This window comes from Ovis aries, chromosome 3 (assembly GCF_016772045.2).
Source record: "Ovis aries strain OAR_USU_Benz2616 breed Rambouillet chromosome 3, ARS-UI_Ramb_v3.0, whole genome shotgun sequence".
Lineage (NCBI taxonomy): Eukaryota > Metazoa > Chordata > Mammalia > Artiodactyla > Bovidae > Ovis > Ovis aries.
Genome location: NC_056056.1, coordinates 215,472,021 through 215,488,257, shown reverse-complemented (window position 1 = coordinate 215,488,257; position 16,237 = coordinate 215,472,021). Strand labels below are relative to the sequence as shown.

Genomic DNA, 16,237 nt, shown 5'->3' with positions numbered 1-16,237 from the left:
AGGGTTGATCTCCTTCAGATTGGACTGGTTGGATCTCCTTGCAGTCCAAAGGACTCTCAAGAGTCGTCTCCAACACCACAGTTCAAAAGCATCAATTTTTCGGCGCTCAGCCTTCTTCGCAGTCCAACTCTCACATCCATACATGACCACTGGAAAAACCATAACCTTGACTAGACGGACCTTAGTCGGCAAAGTAATGTCTCTGCTTTTGAATATACTATCTAGGTTGGTCATAACTTTCCTTCCAAACAGTAAGCGTCTTTCAATTTCATGGCTTCAGTCACCATCTGCAGTGATTTTGGAGCCCAAAAAAATAAAGTGTGACACTGTTTCCACTGTTTCCCCATCTATTTCCCATGAAGTGATGGGACCAGATGCCATGATCTTCGTTTTCTGAATGTTGAGCTTTAAGCCAACTCTTTCCCTCTCCTCTTTCACTTTCATCAAGAGGCTTTTTAGCTCCTCTTCACTTTCTGCCATAAGGATGGTGTCATCTGCATATATGAGGGTATTGATATTTCTCCCGGCAATCTTGATTCCAGCTTATGTTTCTTCCGGTCCTGCGTTTCTCATGATGTACTCTGCATATAAGTTAAATAAGCAGGGTGACAATAGACAGCCTTGACGTACTCCTTTTCCTATTTGGAACCAGTCTGTTGTTCCATGTCCAGTTCTAACTGTTGCTTCCTGACCTGCATACAGATTTCCCAAGAGGCAGGTTAGGTGGTCTGGTATTCCCATCTCTTTCAGAATTTTCCACAGTTTCTTGTGACCCACACAGTCAAAGGCTTTGGCATAGTCAATAAAGCAGAAATAGATGTTTTTCTGGAACTCTCTTGTGTTTTCCACGATCCAGCAGATGTTGGCAATTGGATCTCTGGTTCCTCTGCCTTTTCTAAAACCAGCTTGAACATCAGGGAGTTCACGGTTCACGTATTGCTGAAGCCTGGCTTGGAGAATTTTGAGCATTACTTTACTAGCATGTGAGATGAGTGCAATTGTGTGGTAGTTTGAGCATTCTTTGGCATTGCCTTTCTATTGGATTGGAATGAAAACGGACCTTTTCCAGTCCTGTGGCCACTGCTGAGTTTCCCAAATTTGCTGGCATATTGAGTGCAGCACTTTCACAGCATCATCTTTCAGGATTTGAAACAGCTCAACTGGAATTCCATCACCTCCACGAGCTTTGTTCATAGTGATGCTTTCTAAGGCTCACTTGACTTCACATTCCAAGATGTCTGGCTCTAGATGAGTGATCACATCATCATGATTATCTGGGGCGTGAAGATCTTTTTGTACAGTTCTTCCTTGTATTCTTGCCACCTCTTCTTAATATCTTCTGCTTTTGTTAGGTCCATACCATTTCTGTCCTTTATCGAGCCCATCTTTGCATGAAATGTTCCCTTGGTATCTCTAATTTTCTTGAAGAGATCTCTAGTCTTTCCCATTCTGTTGTTTTCCTCTATTTCTTTGCATTGGTCACTGAAGAAGGCTTTCTTATCTCTCCTTGCTATTCTTTGGAACTCTGCATTCAGATGCTTATATCTTTCCTTTTCTCCTTTGCTTTTCGCCTCTCTTCTTTTCACAGCTATTTGTAAGGCCTCCCCAGACAGCCATTTTGCTTTTTTGCATTTCTTTTCCATGGGGATGGTCTTGATCCCTGTCTCCTGTACAAAGTCATGAACCTCAGTCCATAGTTCATCAGACACTCTGCCTATCAGATCTAGGCCCTTAAATCTATTTCTCACTTCCACTGTATAATCATAAGGGATTTGATTTAGGTCATACCTGAATGGTCTAGCGGTTTTCCTACTTTCTTCAATTTCAGTTTGAATTTGGTAATAAGGAGTTCATGATCTGAGCCACAGTCAGCTCCTGGTCTTGTTTTTGTTGACTGTATAGAGCTTCTCCATCTTTTGCTGCAAAGAATATAATCCATCTGATTTCGGTGTTGACCATCTGGTGATGTCCATATGTAGAGTCTTCTCTTGTGTTGTTGGAAGAGGGTGTTTGCTATGACTAGTGGATTTTCTTGGCAAAACTCTATTAGTCTTTGCCCTGCTTCATTCCGCATTCCAAGGCCAAATTTGCCTGTTACTCCAGGTGTTTCTTGACTTCCTACTTTTGCATTCCAGTCCCCTATAATGAAAAAGACATCTTTTTTGGGTGTTAGTTCTAAAAGATCTTGTAGGTCTTCATAAAACCGTTCAACTTCAGTTTCTTCAGTGTTGCTGGTTGGGGCATAGACTTGGATAACTGTGATATTGAATGGTTTGCCTTGGAGACGAACAGAGATCATTCTGTCGTTTTGAGATTGCATCCAAGTATTGCATTTCGGACTCTTTTGTTGACCATGATGACTACTCCATTTCTTCTGAGGCATTCCTACCTGCAGTAGTAGATATAATGGTATCTGAGTTAAATTCACCCATTTCAGTCCATTTTAGTTCGCTGATTCCTAGAATGTTGACGTTCACTCTTGCCATCTCCTGTTTGACCACTTCCAATTTGCCTTGATTCATGGACCTGACATTGCAGGTTCCTATGCAATATTGCTCTTTACAGCATCGGATCTTGCTTCTATCACCAGTCACATCCACAGCTGGGTATTGTTTTTGCTTTGGCTCCATCCCTTCATTCTTTCTGGAGTTATTTCTCCACTGATCTCCAGTAGCATATTGGGCACCTAATGACCTGGGGAGTTCCTCTTTTGGTATCCTATCATTTTGCCTGTTTATTGTTGTGTGTAGTGTAGTTGCTCAGTCATGTCCGATTCTTTGTGACCCCACAGACTGTAGCCTACCAGGCTACTCTGTCAATGGGATTTTCCAGGCAATAGTACTGGAGTGGATTGCCATTTCCTACACAATTATGTGCATAGTGGCAGGAGTGTGGATAATCCTGTCACACAAGCTAGTCTGCCAGCAGAGAGGTTTGACCTGAGACACCCTTGTCACGCCCAGGAATTTTTATTGACTGGAGCTGCAAGTTTACTCCTTCTCCGAGAGAACCGGTGGGGAACAGCCCCCCATAAAGTCAGAAGTGTAGGTGAGAGCATGAAACAGTAAAGTAGGTAGACTCTGGTTTTGAGGGTAGATGCTCGGGAACAGGGGGTTTCCTGAGGCTCGATCCCGCCTTTGCGTATGCTAAAGCCTCTTTCCGCATGACCTTTGCCATGGGCAGAGTTCCTCACGCTGGCTCCCGGCAGAATACAATTTCATAGTCCCAAGTTCTGCTCTAAAACTCAGCTGGTTAGGCTAACTGGGTCCACATCCAAACCCACATCCCATTCTTCCAATCCTAAATAACAAGTGGTTCTTGCAGTACACAAAGGGTTGGGCTATGCACTTCAACAGAGCTGACTTAAAATTTAGAAGTAACAGCAACCTCTAGATGTTTAGGGATCCTGTTTAAATTAAAAGATTTCTGACAATGCAAACATCTTAGGAGACCAGATGGCTTGAAGACCAGACCCACTAGTAGGAGATGAAGAGAATTGTGTTTTAGACACCTTGATTCTTCAAAGAGAGACTGGAGGGATGAAGATTATTTTGGAGGTTATTACACGGAAAAAGTTGAGGAATGAGTAATAAAGTTAATTCAGCGTACACTTGGCAGAAGTGAGGTATAAACACCCAGAAGTCACTTATATTCTCTGGAGGCAGGTTTCCAGTAGGCTCTTTATTAAAGAGAGCAGTGTGATGGAAAGAGAGGATTTTCTATGTTCAAATCCCAGTCCTCCAACTTTTTAGTCTCATACACTTGGTTGATTCATATGACATTTCAAGACTACAGTTTCCTATTCTGCTAAGTCAGTATAATAATATCTACCTGCTAAGGCTCTTGTGAAGGAGAACTAAATGGCATAATATATATTAAGCAGTTAGTAAATGGTACCCATTCAATGTTTCTTTCTAGATACAAATGAAGTTGACATATGCCCTTCTCCTTCATGGGCAGAGGAGAAGAAGAAGAAGAAGAAACATTTTTCTCCATATGTTACAATGATAAACTTTACAGTGGTGTTCTGAGAACACTGCAAAATCTGAAAGTGCTTTTCAACTGTCAGAAAAAGATTACATTTTCACTGCGCTGAATAACAAGGAACAACTTTTGCCGGGACAGTCTTCCTCTCAAGAGAGCTGGGCATCCGTGAACAAGTCCGTTATCTCTCTGGTTTCAGCCCCTCGTACCTGGGAGAGGTCGCTAAGCTCACCGTTAGCGGTTTGCGGAACACTTCCTTGTTTCCGGCTCTGACTTCTCCCATCCGACGTGAGCCTCTCAGAGCGTACTCAGTCTGATTCTGTGTCCGGGACTTAGCACAGAGAATTTGCTGGCTCAGTGATTGCCTCTCGGACTCAAATGTTGATCACTCTCGTGTAATGATGTTGAGTTACAGTGTTAGTCGCTCAGTCGTGTCTGACTCTTCGCGACCCTATGGACTGGAACCCGCCAGACTCATCTGTCCATGGGGTTTTCCAAGCAAGAATATTGGAGTAGGTTGCCATTTCCTTCTCCAGGGGATCTTCCCGATCCAGGGATCGAACCCGGGTCTCCTATATAGCAGGCATATTCTTTAACGTCTGAGCCGCAGGAAAGTCCTTGAATTACAGAATTCGTTTCTTTGTAAATTAGTGATCAACGCCAGGGTTACGGAGAGAACGAACGGAATTTGTCGCCTTTAAAAGCTATTACTACACGGTTCGTGTTGCTAGCCCCACATTTTAACGTATTCTCGTTTCCTACTTAACACTGTGTATTTGTAGGAAGTTCTTTGTTTTTTTTACGTTCATTGATTTAAACATTTTCTTCCTCTCCTTTTCTCCGGCTTCTTCACTTTTCTTTGTGATTGGCTGCAAATCATCTTAACGTGATTGGCTAGGGCATCTGCCCGTTATCTTTTCTTTGCTCCGACGGGAGAAATAAGAAAAAAAAAAGTCTTAAACTCAGCTATTTTATTGGCTCCGGTAAGGACGTACGGCGAGGGGATTGGGCAGCTCAAATTTGTGATTGGTTCTTATACCCATCAGTCACACTGCCGGAAACCAAGTCTATTGCGGCTGGTAGGGTTTTCATTGGTCCGGAACTGCCCCGCTCGCTCGCCCGCTCCCCGAGCCCGCCCCCCCACCCGGTTGCCGTGGTTGCAGGCCCGGCCCGCCAGCTCGTCCGCTGACAGCGAGCCTTTAGGGCGGAGGGAAGCGGGTCCGTTGGTCCGCCAGGCACGAGGCTCCGCCGGCGGCCAGGCCCGCGCGGAGCCGTTGCCATGGCAGCCGCCGCCGGAGGCGCGGACGACGAGTCGCGCTCGGGCCGCTCGAGCTCCGACGGCGAGTGCGCGGTGGCGCCCGAGCCGCTGACGGGTCCCGAGGGCCTCTTCTCCTTCGCCGACTTTGGGTCTGCGCTGGGCGGCGGCGCGGGCCTCCCGGGCCGGGCGTCCGGCGGGGCCCAGTCCCCGCTGCGCTACCTGCACGTCCTGTGGCAGCAGGACACGGAGCCCCGCGATGAGCTGCGCTGTAAAATCCCCGCGAGCAGGCTGAGGCGCGCCGCCAGGCCCCACCGCCGGCTCGGGCCCACTGGCAAGGAGGTGCACGGTGAGGAGCGCGGCGGGAGGCGGGGCTGGCCCTCGGCTGATCTCCCCAGCCGGCTCAGGATGGAGTCCTCCGACATCTGCGCTACGGACCTGGAGTGACCCCTGAGTCTCCTTCCAGTAGGAATAGTAGTCGTATGACTGCTAAGAATCATGAGTGTAAAAAAAAGAAAAAAATAGTCTTCCTGCTCAGAAACAGTCCCGGAGGCTTTTCACATTGGGTAGTTGCTGAGTAGAAACGGATTCCTCGCCCCAGGTGTAGATAATACATGGGGTAGTGGAGAATATTTTCGTATCAGAGCCAAGTCGTACCAGCTTCTTTAAATGGACAGACCTGGGTTGGACTTTTCTAGCTCATGGTGGCCTTAGGCAAACTACAGATCCTTTCAGTTGCAGTTTTCTTATCTGTAAAATGGGAATGGTATGCTTTACAGGAATGTTGACAAGAGTTAGGTAAAGTAGGGAATGTATAGTCAATATTTGGCCTTCAACGTGTGCCAGACACTGTTGGGTGACAATGTGGTCATTTTCTTTTCTTTTTAAGATTTATTTATTTATTTTTGGCTCTGCTGGGCCGTCTTTGCTGAGCGCAGGCTTTCTCTAGTTACGGTGAGTGGGGGCTGTTCCTTGCTGCCGGTTCCCAGGCTTCTCATCGCCGTGGCTTCCCTTGTTGCAGAGCACGGGCTCTAGGTACACAGGCTTCAGTAACTGCAGCTTCTGGGCTCTAGAACTTAGGTTCAATAGTTGTGGCGCATGAGCTTAGTTGCTCAGAGGCATGTGGGATCTTCCTGGACCAGGGATCAAACCCGTGTCCCCTGTATTGGCAGGCAGATTCTTAACCATTAGACCACCAGGGAAGCCCTGTGACGGTTTTTGATCCTCATAATAACTCATCAAGATCCAGATACCCGTTCCCACTTTACTGAAGATGAAACTGAGGCTTGGAGAAATTGTCTTGCTCTAAGTCACATCAGTAGAAATTGGTTGTGCTGGTATTAGAACTCCTGCTCTGATACTTCTTCCATATTGTCTTTTACATTTTATGGATGCCGTGGAAACCAACACCCTGAAAGACTTAAGAATGGAGACTTTTAGATTCCCTCTAGGACCTACTCATCTTAGTGGTGTTATGAGGATTGAGAATTTGAAAGTGCTATATGAATGTAAGGAATCATTATATATCTGAGTTGTAATTTTTGTCCATTTCTCTGATGATAAAAGTATTGCTTTCTATTACCCTCTAATATAGAGGTAGTGTCATTGTGGAGAAAAAAGTTTCTGTGTGGGAATTATCAGATTTAAATATGCCATTTAGGAGAGGCCTGTTTTGAAGGAGAATATAAGATTATATGTGTAATCAGCTCACAAAGAGCTTTGTAAATCATCTCATTTGATTTTTGCAACAACTCAGGACTGTCAGGACAGAGCTCAACCTTGTTTGTTCTTGATAGATCTGAAGCCCAGGGGCTTAACTAACTTGTTCAAGGTCACCAAGTGGCAGAGCCAAGATCTGGCTGCAAAGGCCTTGGAGGATTTGCTACAAAATGTGACTTTTGCATGAGCTGTGCCACATTTCAGGTTTCTCCTGGTTGTATCCTGGCACCTCTCTTTCCTTTTAGATGCTTTTTTTTTTTTTTTTTTTCCATTTGGCAGTGCTGTGCGACACGCGGGATCTTAGTTCCCCAACCAGGGATCAAACTCGTGACCCCAGCAGTGGAAGTGCATGGGTCCTTAACCACTAGACTGCCAAGAAGTTCCCAGGAAGCCATTACTTTCTGCTTCATCATGGCCGTTGCTGGGGTTTTTTTTTTGTTTGTTTTTTTAACTGGCACTCTTATTGTCTTCACAGCTCTGAAAAGGCTGAGGGACTCAGCCAATGCCAACGATGTGGAAACAGGTGAGTGTGCAGAGTGAGTCCGCTCCATGGTCTGGTTAGGGAAGGAAAAGTCCATGTAACCAGTACCTGGGAAGACAGCGCCTGAATTCTGCCAGCTCAGCCCTGGGACCACTGTATCTATTGTATAACTGCTGTCACCTTACAGATGACAAGTCTCGTTCAGATGCTTACTCTTCCCATGCTTGCCTGCCACTCCTTCCTGATGTCAGAGTGTTTATTACCCTGTGAGCCCCCTCACGGCGGGAGCTTTTGTATCCCTGGCACCCAGCTGCAGAGTAGGAGTTTTTGGGAACTTCTGGCTAAAAGGAATGAGTCGTCAACTTGAACCGCAGGAGAGCCACCATCTGCATAGAACCCTTCAGCTGCTCCCCTGAGGCTTGGTGGTAGTGGGGTTCGTGGTTCTCAAACTTCAGTTGACAGAACATCTGAAAGGCAGGGGTGGGGCTCCTAGCAGGACACGGCTCTGTTTTTTTGTTGTTGTTGTTGCTCTTCATCCTTTACTAGCTGACAGGGCAGTAGCAGCATCAAAGGTACAAGACAAGTTATAGGAAAAAAAAAAGATTTAATTTTATCCACTGACTTAATTCGTTCTGTGAATCAGGGAAAAGTGGTATATTGGTTTTCTGTAACTGCTGTAACAAATTACCACAGATATACTTGTGTAAAACAGCCCCAGTTTGTCATCATACAACTATGAAGGTCAGAAGTCCAGCTTAGGTCTCATCAGGCTGAAATCAGAGTGTCAGTGGGGCTGTATTTCTTGCTGGAGGCTCCAGGAAGAATCTGTTTCCCTGCCTTTCCCAGCTCCTGAGGTTGCCCACATTCCTTGGCTCGTAGTCCTCTCCCTTCATCTTCAGAGCCAGCGATAGTAGACTGAGTCTGCACACTGGTTCTACCAATGGGAGAAGGTTCTCTGATGTTAAAGACTCCTGTGTTAGATTGGGCCTGCAAACTCCAGCATAATCTAGCTGCTGCTGAGTCGCCTCAGTCGTGTCCAACTCTGTGCGACCCCATAGACGGCAGCCCACCAGGCTCCCCCGTCCCTGGGATTCTCCAGGCAGGAACACTGGAGTGGGTTGCCATTTCCTTCTCCAGTGCATGAAAGTGAAAAGTGAAAGTGAAGTCGCTCAGTCGTGTCTGACTCTTCTCAACCCCACGGACTGCAGCCCACCAGGCTCCTCTGTATATGGGATTTTCCAGGCAAGGGTGCCATCGCCTTCTCCAATAATTTAGCTAGAGGTCGCTAACCTTAATCCTGTCTGCGAGGTCCCTTTTGCCATGTAAGGTAGCCTATCCATAAATTCTGGCTATTTAGCCATAGGCATCTTTGGGCGTTGTGATTCTGCCTATCTCACGTGGCCATTATTCTATTTTGAGAGTGCGATGCTGTGGTCAACAGATAAAATGTAAGTGTGGATAAAGGGCCGTGGAGAGGAGGTTGTTCCCCTCAGGAGGGTGTTTTCTTGAGTGGGTCACTTATCCCTGGCAGATCATAGTGAGCAGGCCTAGAAACTGGAGGGGTTTTCAGTGTTCTCCAATTTCATCTCTTCCATGAACTTTAATATTGTGGAATATTTGGGTAGTAACCAATATGACTTTTCAAGGAAAAATGATATATTCTCTTTTAAATACCTCTAGTGTGTGGCCTTGGCACCCCACTCCAGTACTCTTGCCTGGAAAATCCCATGGATGGAGGAGCCTGGTAGGCTGCGGTCCATGGGATCGCTAAGAGTCGGATACGACTGAGTGTCTTCACTTTCCCTTTTCACTTTCCCGCATTAGAGAAGGAAATGGCTACCCACTCCAGTGTTCTTGCCTGGAGAATATCGGGGACAAGGGAGCCTGATGGGCTGCCGTCTATGGGGTCGCACAGAGTTGGACACGACTGAAGCGACTTAGCAGCAGCAGCAGCAGTGTGTGGCCAGAGAATATTTTAATTATGTTTCCCTTCCACAGAAAGTCTAGTTTACCTTTTTTTAATAGGTTTACTTACACTCTCTTTTAAATCCAAGTATAGTTGATGTACAACATTATGTAAGTTACAAGTTTACAGTATAGTGAGTCACAAGTTTTACAGGTTATACTTCATTTATAGTTGTTACAAAATATTGGCTATATTCCCCCTGTTGTATAATATATCCTTGTAGCTTGTTTTATACCTAGTAGTTTGCCCCTAATAGTTACTTCCCCACCGCTATACTGCCTCACCTCTTCCCAGTGGTAACCACTGGTTGGTTCTCTATGCCTGTGAGTCTAGCTTATCTGTTCTTTTTCACAACAGTAAAAGATGTTTATCAGCTTTCACAATCATTAGCCTGTGTCTAGCTTATGTTGAATCAGGTGTCCACATGGTGGTTTTATTATTTTGGTGGAAATGCTGTAATTTTCCATTCAGAGTCTGTGACACACCCATCTTCAAATCTAAGTAGCTCATGGCTGTTAGATTTACCAGGCTCTTGCAGGACTCTGATAGCGAAACTGGCTGTAGTTCAGCTTTTTCACTCCTTTTTACTGTATGGTTAGCATTCTGTTTTCTTGCTTCATGTTTGTTGGGTCTTTTGGTGTAGGTTAGCAATTATAGTGCATGTAACATTTCTACCCTCCTATGGTTAAATTGTAAGTACCTTTCTGTGAACTCACAATCATTTGAAAGATTGTTTTTTTGGCTGCACCAGGTCTTAGTTGCAGGATGGGGATCTTTAGCTGCAGGATGTCTTAGTTGTGGCGTGTTAACTCTTGGTTACAGCATGTGAAATCTAGGTCCCTGACCAGGGAGCGAACCTGGGCACCCTCTGTTGGGAGCTCAGAGTCTTAGCCACTGAACTTCCAGGGAAGTCCCACTGAAAAGATTTTAAATGTGAAAATGATATATGCGTTTAAAATGTTTTAAACATTAGAAAAATATACAAGAAAAACATTTTTGATGTCAGCAAAGAAGCTAATCTTTGTTAATATTTTGGTGAATATCCTTCCTGTCCTTTTTCCTGTGCAGAGGAATTTTCTTGAGCTTGTAGACTATGCTGTATACACAGTTTTACAGCCTGCTTAATGCTTTATGTATCATAAACATTTCCCATAGTCTTCATAACCATTTGTTTTTCAAAACAGAAGTGTCATTTTTCCTATTTATAGAATAAATACATAGCTGTACAATTTTTGTAAAGGTTGTAAAAAGCAGAAATTACCTTGTAATTCCATTCCACAGCTAAAACCACAGTTTGTAATGGATGCACACTATGCCTTCAAAGGGCCAAAGCAAGAGTTACTCAGTCGCATATTTGCACACTGGTGTGTCACTATGAAGATAAGTTCCTAGGAATGGGGTTTCTACATCAAAGGATACGTGTATCTTGATGGCTTCTGATAGGTGTTGCTAAAGTGCTTTCCAAAAAGACTGTTAGCTGTACAGATCACAAAAATAGAACCATTTACTTTATCTCGGGGATGCTGGCTCTCTTTTGCTGGCTGCACTGATGAACACCGAGGTGACCTGAAGCTCTTCCTTCTTCTCCACTCTTATAAACCTTTCCCATTCATTCATTCCCAAACCATTCATTCATTTATCCAGTCAGTTGGCAACATTTGTGGAACAGGTCAAGTCATATCTCCGTCCAGGATATTAAGAAACAAAATAAAAACCTACAGTATAGCTGGAGAAGAAGAGTATAAAGTGACACCATTTCTAAAAACAAACAAAAAACCCAAGGAAAGGGAAGTCGTGTGTTTAGTGGGAGAGGTGAAAGTCCTTGAGCAGGAGAAACCTGGGTTCCTATCCCAGCCCTCCTGTCGGCTTGGTCTGGAGTCTGTCTCCTAGCCTGTAGCACGGACATGGTGCCATGCTGAGTGTTTGATGGCAGGCAGGCGCCTGATGCCTGGTTGGCCCTTGGTGTACAGGCAGTTGCTCTGAAAGAGCTCAGCGTGTTATTGTGAGAGTAGCAGGATGACAAGGGCGCTACAGAGACGTGGGGGTCAGGGGGCTCATTCACCTTAAGGAGACGGGAGAGATCCATGGAGCAGGAGATTATCTGGGCTTCGCCTGGAAGGACTCGGGTCCTTGAGAGGTTCGCTGGGGGATTGCTAGGGCATTTCACTGCTTGCTCTAAAATGATGTTTGGCAGCAATTTCTACATTTCAGTTTGGACATGGGCACGCAATACATAATGCCTCACATTTTATAATGGCTCCAGACTTTTCAGAAAAGGACTTTCATATCCATTATTCTCATCATGGCAGCTCTAGAAGTTGACTGGGCAGAAATTACTCCCATTTGCTGGTGAATGGGGGCCCAAATCTTGGCCTTCCTGGTCCCAGCCCAGCTTTTCCCACTGCTGCACGCTGTTGGCAATGAACTCCTTTCCTTTTTGCTCAGCTCAGTCTAGGACTTGGACTGCATGGCAGAGCCCAGGCTCTGTCCACTCTAAAGGGCTGCCTCATGGGAGCTAAGTGAGTGTCAGCCCACAGACGTGTCCCAGTTGGATGGATGTGTAGCCAGACTCAGGTAAAGGGGCAGGACCAAAATCAGTACTGGGGATTTCCATGACTCCAGAATTCCTGACCCTGAGGGCCGAGATCCTTCTGTGATGCTCTGTCCCAAGACACATACTTGAGCACCCAGCACCCGTGGTGCTCAGTTGTGCCCTCAGGAGAACAAGTCCCCCAGGGGGGGCTGCATCCTGGAGGGACTAGCTCTCCCACACATTATGGATGCCTTGCTGGAAGGGGCCCTAAGCACCCTTGCCCACCCCCAGGGCTGCAGCTTGGCTAAGCCGCCACTCTCCCTGCTTGCTCCCTCTGCCTTGGCGGTGCCAGTGCAGCAGCTCCTGGAGGATGGCGCAGACCCCTGTGCAGCTGACGACAAGGGCCGCACTGCCCTGCACTTTGCCTCCTGCAATGGCAACGACCAGATTGGTGAGTCCTGGGGAGGTAGGGGAGAGGGGCTGGGCGAGTATTCTCCCCCCAGAGGCACTGGGGAACAGCACACAGAGGGTGGGGGGCTGCTGGAGCTGAGGAAGGCTGGGCCCTCCCACGCCTCTGGCCTGTGGAACTGGCACTGCCAGGCTAAGGTGGGGCTCACCTGGGGAAAGAACGAGATCGACCCCAAGGTTGGACCGGACCTTCCAGACATGCAGGCAACATTTACTCAGTGCTAAGGGCAGCAGTGGGACAGCCCGCCCCCAAACCCAATTTTTTTTTCCCCCCAGAGGTCTTTTTAGGATGTGGTATAACTGGCAAACAGTGAAGTCTCTGTATACATACACTGCTGTGTCCACCTCCTGGATCAAAATATAGAATCTTTTCAGTGCCCAGCATTCTGTCTTATGCCCCTTAAGAACCTTCACTAGCAGCCACAGCTGTTGGGAGAACTTTCTTTAACCCTAAAATCTCAGTCCCATAATACCTGCACGGGCTCAGGGACCCTCCCAGAAGCCTTAGTTCACAGTGCCCAGCGTCATGCACACAGGCCTCACGAGTGGGCAAGGGAGTGAAGCTGCACAGGGCAGTGTACTGGCTCTCAGTGTTCCGTAGAGGGGTGGAGGCTAGGATGCTGTCAGTAGACGCCCCCAGCGGCTCCTCTGGGGCTTTCCTGTTTCCAGTGCAGCTGCTTCTGGACCACGGAGCCGACCCCAACCAGCGAGATGGGCTGGGGAACACGCCACTGCACCTGGGTGAGTGCCTGGCAAGCTGCCAAGACAGGCTCCTTTGATGGAGAGCCCGGCGTCCTGCAGGCCCCCAGCAGGCTCTCCTGTCCCCTGGGGAAAGCCTGAGTCCCCAGGGCCACACTCCCCTTGGGCTGTGTCCGTGGCTGACCCCATCCACTATTGGTCGACTGTGCCCCAAGCAGGGCTGATTTCACAACCTGAACTGGCTCAGCAGCTCTGCCAGGGGAGGTTCCTGCCCTGTGGCCAACTCTCACCATGGCTTGTGGCGAGGCGGGTCCCACCTCCCAGCCTCAGTTTCCCCAGCTGTGTAGGGAGGGAGTTGGGTTTGATCGCTGAATCCCCCCAGTTGCTGCCTCAGTGATGCCTCTTGGGGCTTGATCTGGCACCGGAACCCTGAGAGACACAGTCCTGCTCCCTCCCGCGGGCACCCAGGGCCAAGCCCCCTGCGGTCCTGAGCTCTCAGTCCCTGTTCTCCTTCCTCAGCGGCCTGCACCAACCACGCCCCCGTCATCACCACGCTGCTGCGAGGAGGTGAGTGCTCCCCTCCCCGTCCTTCCTCCTCCTCCCCCTGCTCAGCATGCTCACCGCTGCCTGTCCCCCCAGGGGCCCGGGTGGACGCCCTGGACCGAGCAGGCCGCACACCCCTGCACCTGGCTAAGTCCAAGCTCAACATCCTGCAGGAAGGCCACTCGCAATGCCTGGATGCTGTGCGGCTGGAGGTGAAGCAGGTGAGCGCCCCACTCGGCTGAGCCTGCAGCACTGAGCAGGTGACTTCATTCATGGTTCATGTGGACCCCAGCTGACACCTGGTCCAGCGCACCCCTGGGCAGCAGCCTCTGGCTGCTCTGTGCCTGTGGGCACAGCCTCAGCCTGCCCTCTGGTTTCAGATCATCCAGATGCTGAGGGAGTACCTGGAGCGCCTAGGGCGGCATGAGCAGCGGGAGCGGCTAGATGACCTCTGCACCCGCCTCCAGATGACGAGCACCCGCGAGCAGGTGAGCGCGGCTGCGGTCCAAACCCCAGCCTGGCAGGAGCTTCAGGGTGAGCTGGTCGCCACTCTGAGGCTGGAGAGAGAGGCATGGCTGCTGGTTGCCGTCGTCTGTGGGCCTCAAAGCCTCTGTCCACCTCCTTGGAAGCAGCCTGAGTCCTTCTCTCTGGGGCAGCGAGGATTCACCCTTGGACAGCTGCTCCATAGTCCAGGGTGAAGCCCTCACAGGCCCTGTGAGAAGAGACAGTGCCTGCCTCTGCACCTGTGGTGCTGTCGGGGGAGACCCGGGGCACCCCACCACAGAGCCTTGGTTTCCTCCCGCAGGTGGACGAAGTGACCGACCTGCTGGCCAGCTTCACCTCCCTCAGCTTGCAGATGCAGAACATGGAGAAGAGGTAGCGAGAGCCGCTCCCTGCCGTCCCTCCTGCTGCCCGCCCCGCCCCGCCCGCTGCCCTCTTGCTACAAAGAAAAGGCCTGGCACCTGGGACCCCGTCTGCCGAGGCCTCATCCCAGCTGCTGGGAGGCAGAGGCGTTCTCTCACTGACCTCAGCGCCACTCACAGCCGCAGTCTGTCGTGTCCATGGGCCGAGACCACAGCCCCCAGCTTCTTCCTTTGGCTCCCGCAGCAGCACAGCCATGCCTCTGCCCTGGCTGACTTGACACGCGCTCTCCTCACAGGCCTCGCTCATCCCACAGCCTCCCTGGTGCCCTCAGCAGGCCCCAGACCCTCCTCTGAGTCCCCTCCCGGCCGTGGGCTTGTTGCAGCCAGCCGGGTGGGCTTAGGGCAGGCACCCTCTGGCCTAGGGGGCTTCTTGGCTGGCCCTGCACCTCTCACCAGCACTTAGATCAGGCTTGTCACCAGACTTGCAAGGAGACATGGCAGCTACTTTGTTTGGTTTGGAAGGGGCCAGGGGGGTGGTGAAGCCTAGACCTTAGAAATACAAGGTTAGGGAGGACCTTGCTGAACCCAAAGCAGAAAATCCCTGGCCCTTTTTTCCCCAATCACTGAAACACCGGGAGGGAGTAACCTTTCTGCAGCCTAGTTGTAGTAGGCGAGGAGAGGTCCTCAAGATGGCCACGTTCTAGTCCCAGGAACCAGTGAACACCATCTTATATGATGAAAGGGACTTTCAGATGTCATTAAGCTAAGGTCTTTAGACAGGGCAATTATCCTGGATTATCCAGGCAAGCCTGATGTAATCACATGGATCCTTATTAGAAGGAAGCAGGAGCTCAGAGAGGACGTAGGGGACAGGGTGACCAAATCAAGAAACGAGTAGCACAAGGCAGGGGTCACAAGGCAAGGAATGAGGCGGCCTCCAGTAGCTGGAAAAGACAAGGAGGGCTTCCCTGGTGGGCCAGTGGTTAAGAATCCACCTGCCTGTGCGAGGGACACAGGTTTGATCCCTGGTCTGGGAAAATCCCACTTGCCTCCAGGTAACTAAGCCTGCGTGCCGCAACTACTGAAGCCTGTGCACAGCAGTGAAGACCCAGTGCAGCCAAAAAATAAATTAAAAAAAAATAATAATAAGGCAAGGAAATGGATTCTTCCTTCATAACTTCCAGAAGGAACCAACCTGCTGACACCTTGATTTTAGCTCAGAGACAGGTTTCAAATTCTGACTGCCAGAACTGTAAGAGAATAAATTTGTGTTGTTTTAAGCTACTAGATTTGTGGTAATTTGTTGCAGTAGTGAAGGGAAACTAATACTCTGGTGAAGGCTCAAAAACACACAACTTCTACTCTGGCAGAAGCCAACATTCCCCTTGGGGCTCAGAGATGCAGAAGGCAGCGCCCTCTTCTGGCAGGGATCTGCCACAGCGGGGAAGCCTGAAGGGAAGGCTTGCGAGACCCAGCTGTCTCTCAGAAACATTTGACTACAGAGTTAAGATAGACTTTTCCCAAATTATCAGTCCCGGTTCTGCTCTGGCTCTGCCCTACTTTCCCTCTCACCAGACTTGAGTCCTGGCTGCTTTTCAGGAGGAGGGGAGTTTGTCTCCCAAATCCCAGCTTGATCAGATCTGAATTGAACTCATGGGACCTAGCTGTTCCCCAGACCCTAAAGAAGAAAGGACCTCTGGGGAGGCAGGGGGTGAGATTCAGGCCG

General features: G+C 48.9%; 1 protein-coding gene across 2 annotated transcripts; it reads left to right on the top strand.

The window, feature by feature from the left end:
• Positions 1-5,164: 5,164 nt before the first annotated feature.
• ANKRD54 (ankyrin repeat domain 54) lies at positions 5,165-15,795 on the top strand. Of its 2 annotated transcripts, none has more exons than XM_027968092.3 (8): positions 5,165-5,588; positions 7,434-7,481; positions 12,291-12,389; positions 13,076-13,147; positions 13,625-13,672; positions 13,745-13,869; positions 14,029-14,136; positions 14,454-15,795. In XM_027968092.3, exons 1-8 carry the CDS (start codon positions 5,264-5,266, stop codon positions 14,526-14,528), a joined length of 900 nt encoding a protein of 299 aa, XP_027823893.1. In that variant the 5' UTR covers positions 5,165-5,263; the 3' UTR covers positions 14,529-15,795. The 2 variants fall into 2 exon arrangements, with proteins under 2 accessions (XP_027823893.1, XP_027823894.1); XM_027968093.2 differs by having other exon boundaries at positions 5,401-5,588; positions 12,296-12,389.
• The last annotated feature ends 442 nt before the right edge of the window (positions 15,796-16,237 follow it).

Bases quoted from the DNA above. Each gene is read 5' to 3' on its own strand.
- ANKRD54 (XM_027968092.3), top strand. From the start codon at position 5,264: ATGGCAGCCGCCGCCGGAGGCGCGGACGACGAGTCGCGCTCGGGCCGC. The intron at 7,482-12,290 runs GTGAGTGTGCAG...TGGCGGTGCCAG, and splicing joins TGCCAACGATGTGGAAACAG to TGCAGCAGCTCCTGGAGGAT. The intron at 12,390-13,075 runs GTGAGTCCTGGG...TCCTGTTTCCAG, and splicing joins CAATGGCAACGACCAGATTG to TGCAGCTGCTTCTGGACCAC.